This window comes from Trichosurus vulpecula, chromosome 2 (genome assembly GCF_011100635.1).
Source record: "Trichosurus vulpecula isolate mTriVul1 chromosome 2, mTriVul1.pri, whole genome shotgun sequence".
Classification (NCBI taxonomy): Eukaryota; Metazoa; Chordata; class Mammalia; order Diprotodontia; family Phalangeridae; genus Trichosurus; species Trichosurus vulpecula.
Window position 1 is genome coordinate 398,147,181 of NC_050574.1, and position 16,299 is coordinate 398,163,479.

The window sequence follows — 16,299 nt, forward strand, 5'->3', positions numbered from 1 at the left end:
CTTTTACAACTACATTTCATAAATTGTATTTTAATTTCCCCCAAAGTATCTGGGATATTTTTCTCCTCCATCTTTCTAGTCAGTTTTCCTAAGACATAAATCAATTTGTAAAGCAACTAGTAAATGTTAATCGACTATGCAATTTTAGCTCTTCATTTCTAAAATTACATCTACTGGTTGAAGCCTCCTTACAGAAGGTGGACACACCCACGAGAGAAAGAAAACCTTCACAACGGGCAGCAGAGGTGTGGCTAAGCCATGCTACAGGAGACTATCAAGGAGTCTCCCACCCTAAGTGATATTTGAGGACAAGTTGTAGCATATGAATAGAAAAGTTTGGGAATCTCCAACAATCTATTACTTTTCAAAAGGCTACCATATTAGTGCTTGACTCTTCTTAAGAAAGCATTAAAACCCAGCACATATTGTAATATAAAACACCTCATTGTTCTGGAGAGGGCCTCTGGATTGGGGAGGGGATAGTCCTTCTGTATACTGACCTTGTCAGTCTGGTTACACCGATAGTACTCTATTCAATTCTGGGTGACTCATTTTTGGAAGGACATTGACAGACTGAAGAGTACCAGCAAGTACCAGAGAACGACAACCAGAACGGTGAAGGATCTCAATCCAGTTACCACTATATGAAGTCTAGCTGAAGCAAATGGGGGAATTTAACCTGGAGAATGGAAGACTAGGGAAGAACATGACAGCTTCAAGTATTTGAAGAGTCATCATTTGAAAGAGGGATTCAACGAGCAAGATGATTTCAGAAAAACCTGGAAAGACTTACACGAACTGATGCAAAGTGAAGTGAGCAGAACCAGAACAACACTGTACACAGTAATAGCAATATTGTAGGAGGATCAACTGTGAATAACTTAGCTATTCTCAGCAATACAATGATCCAAGACAATTCCAAAAGACTCATGAGGAAAAATGCTGTCCACTGCCAGAGGAAGAACTGATGACAGAGTCTGAATGAAGATTGAAGCATACTATTTTTTTCCACTTAAAAAAATTTTTTTTGTGCGTTTTCTTTCACAACATGACTGATTTGGAAATATGTTTTGCATGACTGTACACGTATAACCTATATAAAATTATTTACCATATCAGGTGGGGAGGGAGAGGATTTGGAAGTCAAAATAAAAAAAAATAAATGATGAAAATTGCTTTTAACATGTAATTGGGGGAAAATATTATAAAAAAAAAAAGAAAGAAAAGAAAGATGATTTGCTGTGTTCTGCTTGGCCCCAGAGGGCAAAGCTAGGAGCAAAGTATGGAAGGTACTAAGAGGCAAATTTAAGTTTTATGTAAAGAAAAACTCCTCATCAGATCTATCCAAAAGTGGAATGAGCTGCTTCCTGAAATCATGGATTCCCCTTCATTGTACATCTTTAACAAAACTAGATGACTACTTGTCAGGTATGATGTAGAATTTTTTTGGGTCTGAATTGGACAAGATGGTTGCTTAGGTCTCTTGCAACTCTAAGCTTCCCTTAACTCAACAGGTACTTTGATGGGATCACTACATTCCAAAGTCAGGTGTTGACTTTGGAACATCTGTTGAATGCTGCTGAAACTGGAGGGGTAAGGGTGGGGAGGAGGAGGACACAAATCAGCCAAACACAAACACAGAAAATAACCCCAATACCAAATTTATTGCAACAGGGACACAATGGGCCTGAAAACCAGACTGCTCATCTGAACAGGATAGACTTCTCTAGTGGGTTGACTTAATCGCTCTCCCACGTTGAAGGCTGCTTGATGTGCAAAGAATTAGAGCAAGGGAAATTTTAGTTTCTTTAAGGAACATGTTGTAACCTGTGAACTGTCCTACTCAACTCTCAGACCCTCAGCAAGCCACTTAACTTATAGAGGCAGGTGGGGGTGCAGTAGATTGAGCACCAAGCCTGGAGTCAAGAAGACTGAGTCCCACTGGTTATAATTCTTCTTTACAACATGACTAATGTGAACATATGTTTAATATGAGTGTATATGTAGAGCCTATATCAGATTGCATGCCGTCTTGAGAAGGAGGGAGGGGAAGAAGGGGGAGAAAATTTAAAACTCAAAAGCTTGTGGAACTGAATGTTGTAAAATAAAAATTAATTAATTTTTAAAAAAAGAAGACTGAGTTCCAATCTGGCCTCAGACACTTATTGGCTTTGTGGTTCTGGACAAGTCTGTTTACCTCAGTTTCCCCATTTTACTGACAGCACCCACTTTACAGTATTGTTAAGAGAAACAAATGAGATGTTTGCTTAAGAAAAAACCCAAAACCTAACCTTAAAACACTTAGCACAGTACCTAGCATACAGTAAGTACTACATAAGTACTTTTTCTTTCCCTTCCCTTCCCCAACTTAAATTTTCTAAGCCTTAGTTTCATCATCTCTAAAATGGGAATAAAAACAGCACGTACATCACAGGGTTGTTGTAAATTAGATGATATATGTAAAATGCTTTACAAACCTTAAATTGCTAGATAGATATAAGCTATTGGTATTACTATTTATTCCAGGGATACTTCTGTCTAAGAATCCATACCGATTATCTAGAATCTCTTTCTTACCAGCTTTGTGACCATGGACAAAACACAGATAGATAGGTAGAGTGGTACGCAGAGAGCTGGAAGACCTGAGTTCAAATCCTGTTTCAGACACTTTAGTTATATAACCCTGGGCAATTCATGTAACCTCTATTTTCCCCGCTTTAAAGTAGGGATAATAATAGCACCTCCCTCACAGGCTTCTTCTTAGAATCAAAGGAGATAATATATTTAAAGCACTATATAAATACTATCATTATTATTATTATAAACCCCTATGAGCCTCAGTATCCTCTTCCTATTTCTTTTGGAGGAAAGGAGATTCCAAATTTTTAATTTCATCAGCTTAGAGTAACACCACTGTGGAAGCTCCCTCAATTTGTCCACACAAACTGATACTCATCTATAATTTAATCTTAAAGAGTTGCCTTAGGAACTGAAAGGTTTAAGTGAATTGACCATGGTCATCTGCTAGTATATGTCCTCAGTCCTTGATGTCTCCAAGGCTAGTGTTTTACCCACTTCTACCCACTTCACCATGTTTTATTTAAGTAGAGATAACCACTGTAGTACCTACCCGAGGCCCACCTCAGATAATGCTTATAAAGCACCTTGCAAAATTGAGATAGTGATATGGATGCCAGTTCTCACCACTATAAATTAGGGGATGTTTTAATTAATAATCAATTAATCAGGTAATTAATTATCCTGGCAGCCTGATAAATTGTCCTGTTACATTCCAGGGCAATCTCTGAATTCAGAACCAGCAGCAACTGCCTAGAATCTGAGCATCCTCTTTCTTAACATTAGAAAGGCAATGACAAGCCCTAGTCTCCCTTTTCAGTTTTATCTATTACTGACAAAAGTCTTCTTTCATTTGCTTCATTCATGTCCCCCTTTCTGTTTTCAGTTTATTTTTGGTCACTTACATTTTCTGATGGCTGTTTCCTGGGTTACTACCATTAATAACAGGTTGTCTCTTGTTTTCTGCCCTTCACTCCAGATTAGGGGACACAACCTATTCTGAAACCTGAGGATGTCTATCTATAGATTAGGTTACAAACCAGTGAAAACAATGAAAATATAATTGAATATTAAAAACCCAAAGTTCAAGTTTTCAGAGTGACTAAAACTTTTTAAAGCTGAGTATTTGTGAGGTTTTATTAAAATTACTACAAAGTTAAGTATAATGTCTTAAAATTAAGAGGCAACATAGATAAGTCTCATTTGTAGCAAGAAACTACTTTAAAGTTGCCCCCCACTGACCTTGAAAGCATGTTATAGGCATCTTGCTTATCAGCTGGCTTCTCCAGGATCAGTCCGTCCACCGTCTGAAACAAGAAACAAGAAGAGGAGGCAGGGATGGGAGAAGAACAGCATGTCGTTTTCACACTTGGCAAATGAAATCTGAAGACTGACATGCTATTCAATTTGTATCTAATAGATGTGACTCTTCCACCGAAGTCCTCCTCTGACACCTCCCTGTGGTTTGGGGGGACCCGAGGTTCTCCAAGGCAGTAACAGTGCAATGCAAGCTCTGCCAGTCTGTAACCTACAGATCTTTGAAAAGCTTGGAGGAAAGGACCATGGGCAGGTTACAGGCCTGACACCCCAGGGGAAGCTTTGGATAGGCGCAACAACTAGTTAGCTTCGGTATGGTACATTTTTCAGCCACAGCAGCTCTCAAAAACTATCTAGCAGGCCTTGGATGTAATCTTCTAGGTGGTACAGTAGATAAAGGGCTGAATGAGAAGTCAGATACACCCGAGTTCAAATTTGGCCTTGGCTACTTACTAGCTGTGTGACCCTGGGCAAGTCACTTAACTGATGGCTGCCTTAGTTTCCCCATCTGTACAATGGGGATCATAATGGCACCTACCTCCTGGGCTCATTATGAAGATCAAATGAGGTACTAGAACTACATTTTATCTTTGCATCCCAAGCACCAAGCAGAGTGCTTAGCACAAAGAAGGCACTTAATAAATGCTTATTCGCTGATATTTGGGTTGAGATCTCCATAGGCAGAGGGAGTACTTTTTACCCCACTAATAGCATAACAACAATCGTGATGATGCTAATTCATCTAGTGCTGACTATGTGCGAGGCCTTGTGCTAAGTGCTTATACATCAGAAAAGGTGGAGAAAGTGACAAGTGTTCTGACTAGGTCCGCTACAAATTTGTGTTACACAACCTCAACTGGGTCCTCAATGCTGCTAGGCAATCCTACTATACCTCCCTTATCACCTCACTATCCCACTCTCCACAGGGGCTCTCCTAAACCTTTTCATCCCTCCTCGAGCCTCCTATGGCTTCCCCCTAATTCCAAGGAGGCGATGTGCAATCCATCCATCCAATTTGAGGTAAGGGGTGGACAGCTATCTGTGTCTATTACAGTCCTATGGTTAGCGCTGGAGCATGCAGGCATCGCGCCTGCCTGGCATACAAGCTAGTTTGGGGATTTAGGGCAAGGCAAGGGTCAGGTGGAATGGAGCCCAGCCAGAGTCAAATTCCTGGCCGCTGTATAGCCAGACACATGGCTATAACAGAAGCCAGGTAATTGGTTTGTTTCAGGGGCAGTTTACAGGCATAATCTTCTGCAAATAACCCAAAGGCAACTAAAGTACTTCACTTTTCTCTAGAATCACAGAACCAAAGCTGAAAAGCCATCGGAAAGAGTAATGGACTTAGAAAACAGGAGGCCAGAATTCAAATTCCAGCATCTATGCTTAGTCGTGTGACCTTGAATAATTAACTATATCTTCAGCCTCGGTTTCCTAAACCACAAAATAGGATTAATAACATTACACCGATGATCTCCTGGGTTTTGGAGAGGCAGTATGGAGTAGTAAATAAGAAACTGTTCTCAGAATCATAAAGGTCTGGGCTTAACCTTCTCAGTGCCCCAGGTAATGTTCTTTATTATAAATGGAGGAGAAGGTGCTGATCTTTGGCAGTAACAGCTTCCTCCAAGGACAGTCCCTGTGCCAGATATAGTGGGAGCATGGGCAGCCTCGTGGGGTTGTTAAAGTCCCTATGCAGGCTCTATCCACTTGGAGCTTGGCACACCTGGTGGTTTGAATTATTGTTGCTATTCAGTCATGTCCAGCTCTCTGTGACCCCATTTGGGGTTTTCTTAACAAAGATGCTGGAGTGGTTTGCCATTTCCTTTTTCCAGTTCATTTTACAGATGAGGCAACTGAGGCAAATACGGTTAAGTGACTTGTTCAGGGTCACACAGCTAGGAAGTGTCTGAGGCCACATTTGAACTCAGGAAGATGAGTCTTCCTGACTTCACGCCTGGCACTCCATGCCCTATGGCGCCACCTAGTGGCCCTTTGGTTTGAATTCTGAGCCTGTATTCAGAAAAGAAATCCTTTTCTGAGCTCCAACTGTCTGTTTTCCTTCAGGTCCTGATTCAGTGACTGCAGACTGGGAGCTGTATTTTATATTCCTTTTATTCCTGTATTATAGCTTTAAAAATTCAATTAGCCAAGTTGCTGTAACTAGACTTCTGTGCCTACTGAATTTTTTTAAAAAGGGAAAAATCTCTTGTACTTGCTAGCCCACAATGCCAACGACATCACAAGTAAAAGTACAGACACACAAAGACAAATAAATAAACACAATTGCATCATTTACTTCATAGGGGAGATGTGCTGCACAGGGGAGCGATGTGCTGCTCAGAGGTAGTGTGATGTAATGGATAAAGTATTCACCTGGGAGCAAGAGGTAGGTTTCTGCTCTGGCGCTCTAAGGGTCTTTTGAGTAGCTATGTAGTGCAGTGAATAGAGTACCAGGCCTGGAGTCAGGAAGATTCATCTTCCTGAGTTCAAATCTGACCTCAGACTCTTATTAGCTGGGTGACCCTGGGCAAGTCACTTAACCCTGTTTGCCTCAGTTCCTCATCTGTAAAGGGCTGGAGAAGGAAATGACAAATCATTCTAGTATCTCTGTCAAGAAAACCTCAACTGGAGTCACAAAGAGTTAGACACAACTGAAAAATGACTGAACAATTCTACAAATTTTATTCACATCGTATCCCTGAACGTAAAAGATGTTTCATGCATATACAGTCAACAAAATAAAAACAAACCAAATCAATGTTATCTCATCCGCAGCCATCAGATTGCTAGCTAGCAAACTGAGGGGCTACCGTCTTCACACTACAAACAACACTGTTCCCAGTGAGCACCTCAATTTCCTTCTCCACAAACTAGACACATTATACCAAAATTAATTTAATTTAAAGTGCTCTCAAAGTCTAGGCTGGGAAAGAGCCTTCAAAGTACTAAAGAGAACAGGGGTTCTTAACCTGGGGTCCACTGGTTCTTTTCCCACCAAGAGGTCCAGAGAGAAATTTCGGAGGGTGGGGAGTCTATGAACTGGGATTATTTCAATACATTTGTAATACTACATACTTTACTTCATGCATTTAAAAGTATTGTAGGAAGGGGCCAACAGGCTTCCTCAGACTGCCAAAGGTATCTATGGAACAAAACAACTCTTGGAGGATTTTTTGGTGCGTTGGACCTTTCTTTGGGATAGTCCTAGACTTGTGATTTCACTGATGAAGAAATTTCCCCTACCAGCGCTGACTGACATCTTCCTTGGTAACTTATAGTTACCACAGTATAGTTAGGGAAGTATTCAGAGTCAGATGGCCAGAATGTCAGTGGCAGGGCTTAGGGCTGGTATTCCTGACTCTCAAGGCATCCCTCTAGATACTATGCCACACTCCTCTACACAGAGGATAATATATTCTGAATCTCATAATTAACACCTTAGAAAATGATCTCCCTGTGTGGTACATGGGAAGAGTCCTGGTTCCAGAGTCAGAGAAACTGGGTTCAAATCCAGCCTTTGATGCTTATATTTGTGTGACCTCTGCCAACTCGAGTAACTTACTGGGACTGTTTCCTCATCTGTAAAATGAGAAAACTAGACTAGATGGAATCCTAAGGTCCTTCTTATACACATACATATTATATGTACTATGTTATAATATTAGTTGGCTGTTGTCCTTTGTTCTAGAAGATGATCAAATTGACATCACTGTGTTACATTCGGATGACAACATGTCCGATTGCGGCTGATCAGACCAATCATGTTGGGCACAAATAGTCCGTGTGAACACTTGGGGTGGATTCTCTAAATCTGTGCATCTCATGTTTCTTTCGAACTACTTCAATTCTGCTTTGCTCATAGGAAACAGTGCCTCCTCTGATGTGGGCATGCCATGCTGAGTGGTCCTGTGCCAGGGTCTCCCATGTCACACGATCAATTCCTAAGTTCTTGAGAGAGACCTTGAGAGTGTCCTTGTATCGCTTCTGACCACCATGTGAGAGCTTGCCCTTTTGAGTTCTCCATAAAATAGTCTTTTTGGTAAGTGTATATTTGGCATTTGAACAATGTGGCCAGCCCATCGGAGTTGTGCTCCCTGCGGTAGAGTCTGAATGCTTGGTGGTTTAGTCTGAGTAAGGACCCCAGTGCTGCTATCTTATCCTGCCGGGTGATCTTCAGAATCTTCCTAAGACAGTTCAAATGGAAGGGATTCAGTTTCCTGGGATAGCGCTAATATACTTTCCAGGCTTTACAGGCATACAACTGAACTGAATTGCTTCCATTATACACATACACGTTATATGTAATATATTATATTCTATGTGTGTATATATATTTGCAAATATATGTATATATACACATATATGATACACACACAAATATATGTATTTTGTTGCTGTTGAATCATTTCAGTCCTGTCTGATCCTCTGTGATGCCATTTGGGGTTTTCTTGGCAGATACTGGAGTGGTTCACCACTTCCTTCTCCAGCTCACTTTACAAATGAGGAATTGAGGCAAACAGGTTTAAGTGATTTGCCCAGGGTCACAACAGTTAGTAAATATCTGAGGCCAGATTTAAACTTACTAAGATGAATTTTCCTGACTCCAGCCCCTACACTCTATGCATTGTGCCACCTAGCTGCCTTATATATTCTGAACTTAATAAACCCAATAAAATGGGCATTTCTATATACATTATATAACAAAAGAAGAGAATTTTTCTGACCTCTGAGGTCCTTTCTAGCTCTGTGATTTTATGATCTAGTCTAAGGATCGCAGAATGCCTCTGTCAAATACCTAGGATGCCTTTCCCCAACAGCACTGGAGGGACTGCCTTGGTGTTATAAACCTATAGTTTTGTATTTTTCTTTTTTAGTGTCTGAACTCCTTTCAAGTTCTTATTTTAAATAAGCCTCTTTCCCCCACTGTCCATAGTTGGGAAGCAATTTCCTAAATGAAAAGACTAATTACATTCCAAACGGAAGGAGGAAGCATTTAGTAGGACACATGCAGAATGCTAACACTAGGTTAATGAGAAATAATTGTAAAGAATTAATGTAAAGAAGAAAGGTGAAAGGAAACCATCCAAAGGCAGGGTGTGGAAAACTTACCACAATAGTGTCTGCTCCTATGACAACGTCTGGAGGTCTAAAGTCTTTCTGTAAAAATTAGAATGCTTTTTGAAATAAACGTTTTTAAAAAGTTTCTATCACCCTACCCCCTCAAAAAAGACTATGTCAATAAATTTAGAAAGCACAAAGTCATCACCAATACAAAGTTAATGTTGCAATTTGGAATCAGTTGGAAAGAAATGGTTAGCTAAAAAAATAATAAAACAGGATAATATTATTAAGAATTAATAATAATATAATATGAACTAATTAATCATATTAATAAGAACAGGCTCAAACATACACCATAATCTTTTAATGAGAACAAACATAGCAATATAGTCTACATTAAAACGGCAGTTAGGTGGTCTACTGAGGAGAGAAGCACTGAATTCAAATGCTGTCTCAAACATTTACTAGCTGTGTGGCCCTGGACAAGTCCCTTAATAATAATATCTAATATTTCTGTAGAACTTACTGTGTGCCAGGATCACATGCTGTCATTTTTCTCATTTTAGAGATAAGGAAATTGAGACAGACAGGGGTTAAGTGACTTGCCCCAGGTCACAGCGTGAGTACGTGTCTGAGACTGAATATGCGCTTAATAACAGTAATAGCTAACACTTATACAGCACGTACTATGTGCCAGGTACTAAGTACTTTACAATTATTATCTCATTTGAGGTAAGTAAATAAGGGCTAAGGAGCCTGCCCAGGGTCACAGGGTTCTGTGTGAGGCCAGATTTAAATTCAGGGCTTCCTGACTCCAGGTCCATTGCTCTAACCACTGCGCCACCTACCTGCCAATATTTAACCTCCTTCTGCCTCAGTTTCTTCATTTGTAAAATAAGGATAATAACAGCACCTACCTCGCAGAGTTCTTGAGGGGATAAAATGAGATGTTTATAAAATACTTTGTAAACCTTAAAAGGGGACACATGATTTCCACCGGATCAAAAGTGGATACAAGGGAAGAGAGTTGCAAAGCTAGAAATTTTCAGCACCACAGGAAAATTAAGGTCCTTCCTGTTGGGCCCCATTCCTTTAAAGTCTCCCCTTCCCTCCAAAGCTCTTCCAGCAGGGATGGTGAACCTTTGGCTAGAGTCAATCAGACTGAAGCACCTGCCCTCCCACCCCAGGATCCTAGGAAGTGATATTAGCCTCTGAAGGTGTGATGATATCAGAACAACTGTTCTTTATTATTAAAATTTTGGGGCTCCCATTACTTTATCCCAGACATCTTATGACACATCTAATGAACAAGCTGGAAAAGGAAAAAGGTAAGGGAGAATGTGACTTTTGGGGGGCAGGGAGAAGAAAGGACTCAAAACAATTAAATAAATGCTATTCGGTAGGTAACCTGAAAGAAAAAGCCCTGAGGTCGTGAAGGAAAAGATAACACATGTGCTCTTCTGGCTAACATTTACTTAATGCTTTAACGTTTACAAAGTATTTTCCAAATATCTCACTTTATCCCCACAACAATTCTGTGACATAGGTGCCGTCGTACTGCTGTGGTTGTGTTTGTCCTTCCTTTTCGAAGAGGTCCATGACGTCAGGGAAATGATGACGTGACTTGCGGTTGACTTTGATTTGAGTGAGGGAGGGCCCTGCAAGGTCACCAGCCTCACTTTCTCCTCCAGAGCCCTCTGGGTCCAGTGACCAGGTACTCATCAAGATGACTGGAGATGGCCCAGGAGGCATTGGGAGACCCTGGCCCTTAAGGAGGACGATTTTATCAATGATGGCAATTGAAACCAAGAGGAGCAGGACACGAAGAAACACGCCTGCATCGGCATACAGGATCAGCCAGCAGAGCTGTTGAGGTCTTTTACATTTTTAATTCTTTTATCACACTCATTCTGATTATCACTCTATATCCATGAAAAGTGACCTAACTGAAAATATTTCCAAAAGAGGGCAATCTTTCCTCGACTGACATAATATCGTGCAATCTAATGAAAGGTCAAATAATAATTCAGCAGCATGAAACCGTCCAGAATCCTGTGATTGAACCCTGCGGCCAAGTGGTGCAGCAGATACAGGACCAGACTCGGAATCAGGAAGACCTGAGTTCAAATACAGCCTCAGCTATTTCCTAGCTGTGTGACCCTGGGCAAGTCCCTTAACCCTGGTTTGGCTCAGTTTCCTCATCTGTAAAATGAGCTGGAGAAGGAAATGGTGAATCACTCCAGTATCTTTGCCAAGAAAACCCCAAACGGGGTCACAAAGGGTCGGACATGACTGAAAATGACTGAAATAACAAAAAAATAATGCAAAACAACCCGCACCACAGAAAACTTACCACATTCATCCTGTTTGCCACATCGAGGGCCTTTTGTTTTGCTGTTTCCACGGCATACTCGTAAGGCATTGCAAATGAAGACTTGTCTAGAGTCTCTTTAAATCTGGATGGCACCACCTCGAACCTCAGGCCCTAGGATAGAAAGACAGCAAGGCTTACGTATACAGTCCAACCAAAAGAAAATAAGTGAATTAAGAAGCAGAGGGAATGTAAATTCCTTGTGGGAAGGGAATGTTCCATTGGATATCTGACACCGCCAGTGCCCAACAATGACCTTGTACCTTTGTCGGATCAACCCCCACCTGCCTTAGTTTCCTCATTGGTGAAATGGGGATGATAAGAACACCGAGCTCCCAATTGGCAAAGTGCTGTGCAAACATTCGAGTGCTACGTAAGTAGAGGCTGTTAGCGGGGACTGACCATTAATCATTATAAGATTGTCCCTTTGGAGCCGGGGTGGGGAACCTGCGGTTTTGAGGCCACGTGTGGCCCTCGGGCTGCAGGTTCCCCATCGCCGCTCTAGAGGCAGAAGGAACCTCAGCTGAACTTTAGACTGGACCAATGACTACTGACGGACGTTTTGGTTCCTATAGAAGGGGCGCAGCAGCCCACAGCAAGTTGTGGTTGGCAAAAGACTTTTCTCACAATCCAGGGAGGGAGGTGGTGTAAGCAAGCATTATTATCCACTTTTTAAAGATGAGTAGGCCAGCTCTGAGAAGCTGCCTGTGGTCACACAGCTAGGGAATATCAGAGAAGTCTAAATCCAACAGTCTTTCTCTTAAAGGTTCTACCTTTTTCATTTTAGCATCCAATGCAAACAACTAGGGGACAGGCCTAGGGAATCCCAGGATGCTAAAATGGAAGGTTTTCCTTCTTAAAAGTGCTCTTTTATGGAACCAAAAAAAAAAAAAACCCAAACCCAAACCCAAAACAAAAGCATAGGAACAAATAGGTGATGAAGTGGATTGAACCCTGGCTCTGGAGATAAGAGGACCAGTCTCTCACACTGGCTGTGTGACCCTGTTTGCCTTAGTTCCTTATCTGTAAAATGGGGACACACTGGAGAAGGAAATGGTGAACCCTTTCAGTATCTTTGCCAAGAAAACCCCAAATGGGGTCACCAAGAGTCAGACACATCTGAAAAATGACTCAACAACAGCCTTCAGGCTTCAGGAGTGCTTGCCTGCCAAACACAATTTAGCAGATTCCTGCAACATTTTTAAAGTTAGGCATTAAATAGGCTTTTCCTTTCAAAGATCTTAAAGTTATCATCCCCATCAATGGGTAATTTCCATTCTCTACTCTCCGCTGACACATCTTGATTTTTTTTTCCCCAAGGGGCCCAGATTGAAAAATTCTTCACAAAAAACCAAAACACCCCCACCTCCCCCCCAAAACACCAAACACATTTGGTCATACAGGAATCTTTTTTCTTTTTTTTTTGGAGGGCGGGGAAGAAAAGGCAACTGGGGTTAAGTGACTTGCCCAAGGTCACACAGCTAGTAAATGTGTCAAGGAGGACTCAGGTCCTCCTTACTCCACCGCGGTGCTCTACTCACTGCCCCACCGAGCCACCCTTCACACAGGAATCTTGTCCTAACATCTATGCATACTCACTAGAAACCCTTTCTTGAGCCCTCGATGAATGATAAAAGAAGAGTCGAGACTGGGAATACAGAATTGTCCCTGGCAACGTTTCCAGGCTTTACAAGTTAGAAATGCCATTGTTCACCAGGCCACAGGATGCACTTAGCCCATGATAAACCTGGTAATACGCTAAACATATTTTTGTCCTAGTTGTTCAGTCGTGTTCGACTCTTTGTGACCCCAATTGGGGTTTTCTTGGCAAAGATCCGGGAGTGGTTTGCTATTTCCTTCTCCGGATCATTTTACAGATGAGGAACTGCAGCAAACAGGCTTAAGTGACTTGCCCAGGGTCACACCTCTACTAAGTGCGGGGGTCACATCTGAACTCAGGAAGAAGAGTCTTCCTGACCCCAGGCCCAGCACTCTATTCGCTGTACCACTTAGCTGCCCACACTGAATATATATACTACACACGTATTCACCTCGTTAATCTCACTTGACACTTAAAGGCTATCTAAAGTCCCACTAATTGGTTTAGAACAGGGGATCTTAATTGGAGGTTCTGGAACTTAAATTTTTTTTTTTTATATTTGTACTTCGATATAGTTTTCTTTATAATCTTAAGTATCTTATTCATTTAAAAACATCCTGAGATAAAGTCTATAGGCTTCACCAGTCTGCCAAAGACGTCCATAATATACATAAAAAGTTAAGACTCTCTGATTCAGAAGGTCCTTTATGGCAGGGACCGTCTTCTACATGATACAAAACCTTCCACACAACAGTTGCTCAATAAATGTTTGTGAACTGTGATAGATAAGGGATGTGTGATCCATCTGAAGAGATTTGGGGGTGTTGAGATCCTGAAAATGCCAATGTGGCATCACCTGGAACAAATTCATACATTCGAGCCTTTTCTTAGTCAAATGGCAAAAAGTTTATTATGAGGCCTATAGAAGCAGGCAAGGGTTCTTAGGGAACCCGAGAGATATTGAGGATGGTACTGGGCTTATATGGAAAAGGGACAATGGAAAGGAATGCCAAGGATTCTGATGAGGTAGTCTAGGGGTCCAGGTGTCTTTTGGGAGCCTATGATCTATGGATGGGAAAACGCAGACATAAAGAGAGTTGTCAGAGGCATGGACCTTGGGGATTTGGCTCAAGAGAGAGTCCTTGGGCCAGGCATCCCCCTATCTGTTCTGATATGAGAATGTGTTCTGCAACAAAAGAAAATTTTCTCACAGGGCAGGGGCCTACTGAGAAATTGGGAGGCTTCCAGAGAAATGATCTTAGGGCTGGGGCCCAAGCACCCCATCCCATCTGCATTATAAAGGCCCTTTTCTTCCACTGAAGTTATTTCTCATATTTTCCTGTAATTTCTCTCCCACCCCAGCCTTTTAAAATTAAACACTTGGAATTCTCTCACCCCATTCTGGGCCTAAAAACTAACTTAAAATTCAACACAACTCAATTAAAATGTATAAAACACCTACTGTGTGCTGAACCCTGTGCTATTGGGCAATGGGGGATATAGAAGTAAAGCGCAAACACGTAGCTATAATATACACTGTTCCTTCAGTGAGCATTAGAGAAAGGCAAAACAAAGCACTGCTTGAGTACTAAGGGTCATTACTGACAGAAGGATAATTGGAATCAAACAGGTAATGGGAAAGGAGGTCATTCTAGCCATTCACACAGAGCCAAAGAGAAATGTTGGGGGGGGGAGGGGAGGACAAAGCAGTACTCTAGTTTGGCTGCTGCTGTGTTTGAAGGGGAATACTATGAGATAAGAATAGAAAGATAAACTGGCATCATATAGCTGAGGGCCTTGAAACCCAAGCAAAGGCCTCTGAACTTTACTCAGAGAACTATGGAAGGTTTTTGAGCAGAGGAGTGACACGACCACATTTATAACCGGCCAACATCGCTGGAGAAGGCCCGGGAGAAGAGGTATATCAATTGTCAAGAGAGGAGACAAGTTTTTAACTAACAGTCCGAAGGTGCTTCCCCAGGTCTGGGGGCCTGGAGGAGGAAAGATGGGTTAGAAAAAAAAAATTAGGAGAAAAATCCGGTGGCTCTTTGCCTCAATCCTCAAAACACAACAGCTTCTTCCCTCAATCCTCAAGCAGCTAAATCGTGCAGCAGATAGAATATGGGAGGAGCTAGAGTCAGGAAGATCAGGAGAAGTTACTAGCTATGTGACTCTAGGCAAGTTACTTCACCATTGCCTGCCTCAGTTTCCTCACCTGTAAAATGGGGAATAAGAGCACCTACCTCCCATTCATGCTACTTATTATTTTTGTCAATTCTGCAGGGTAAAATGAGATGTTTGTAAAATATTTTTGCAAAACTCAAAACATATTAATGAGATATTTGTAAAATATTTTTGCAAAACTCAAAGCACTATATAAATGCTTGTTATTATTATTGGAATTCCTTCACTCCATTCTGGGTCTAAAAACTGACTTAAAATTCAACACAGCTCAATTAAAACGTATAAGGCACCTACTGTGTGCTGAACCCTGTGTTATTAGGAAACGGGGGATATGGAAGTAAAGCACATTCTTCTTACACATCCAACCACAAAAAAGGGTGATCTCCCATGCCAAGCAGGAGAGGGTAATAGGGCTCAAAACGGAGCAGAAGGCGTGGGCATAGATACAGATAGCACTGCCGCGCTACCCAGCCCACCCACGGTACAGTGTGAAGGTCCCTCCCCCTGAGCTCGGGGAGCAGGCCCATAAGGTAGCAGCTTCCTAAGGGGAGGAAGGGGAAGGCCGATGGCGCAGGCACCGCCATTGCCTAGGACTCGTCGCAGGCGACCTCCCGTCCAAGCTCTCCATGGGCTGCCCCTCCCCCGCTCCCTTCCCCCGCCGGGAGCGAGGTCCCCAGGCCCCGCGAGGCGCGCGCGGACTCACGGCGCAGTTCAGGATCTCCTGTCTCCGGGGGGAGGCACTGGCCAGCACCACGCGCTTGCTGACGAGCTTCTTGATCACCGGGCACAGCACCATCGCTCACACTGACACTGACACTGACGGTGATACTGACACAGACACTGATACTGACACTGACACTGACAAGGCCCGGGCAGCTGCTGCGGGGTTCCGGCGGGGCCGAGGCGGTTGCGGCGGTCAGAAACGGTCACGCCCTACCGGCACTGCCCGCGAGGAGGAGGAGCGCGAGCGCGGGACCGAAAGCGCGGCTTATAAGCGTCCTGGAACAGGCTCCTCCTCCGCGCTGATCCTGAGACTGCAGCTTCCAGTTTGTCCAAGCGCAGATGCCAGGCTGCTCACGCCGGGGGCTTTTCCCCCGCGTAGCGGGTGAGGGCGGCAGCTAGGTGGCGCCATAGTGCATAGAGTGCCGGGCCACCTTCCTGAGTACAAATCTGGCCTCGGATATGG

General features: G+C 42.6%; 1 protein-coding gene across 1 annotated transcript in view; it reads right to left on the reverse strand.

Annotated features, from left to right (window-relative positions):
• The window catches only part of LOC118837248 (probable bifunctional dTTP/UTP pyrophosphatase/methyltransferase protein), a 51,423-nt gene extending 35,368 nt beyond the window's left edge, over window positions 1-16,055 (reverse strand). The window contains exons 1-4 of the mRNA XM_036744164.1: window positions 15,817-16,055; window positions 11,312-11,443; window positions 9,007-9,054; window positions 3,820-3,884 (exon numbers count right to left, since the gene is read on the reverse strand). Coding sequence (XP_036600059.1) covers window positions 3,820-3,884; window positions 9,007-9,054; window positions 11,312-11,443; window positions 15,817-15,909 — 338 coding nt within the window. The 5' untranslated portion in view covers window positions 15,910-16,055. The remainder of the gene's footprint in view (window positions 1-3,819; window positions 3,885-9,006; window positions 9,055-11,311; window positions 11,444-15,816) is intronic.
• Window positions 16,056-16,299: the final 244 nt, after the last annotated feature.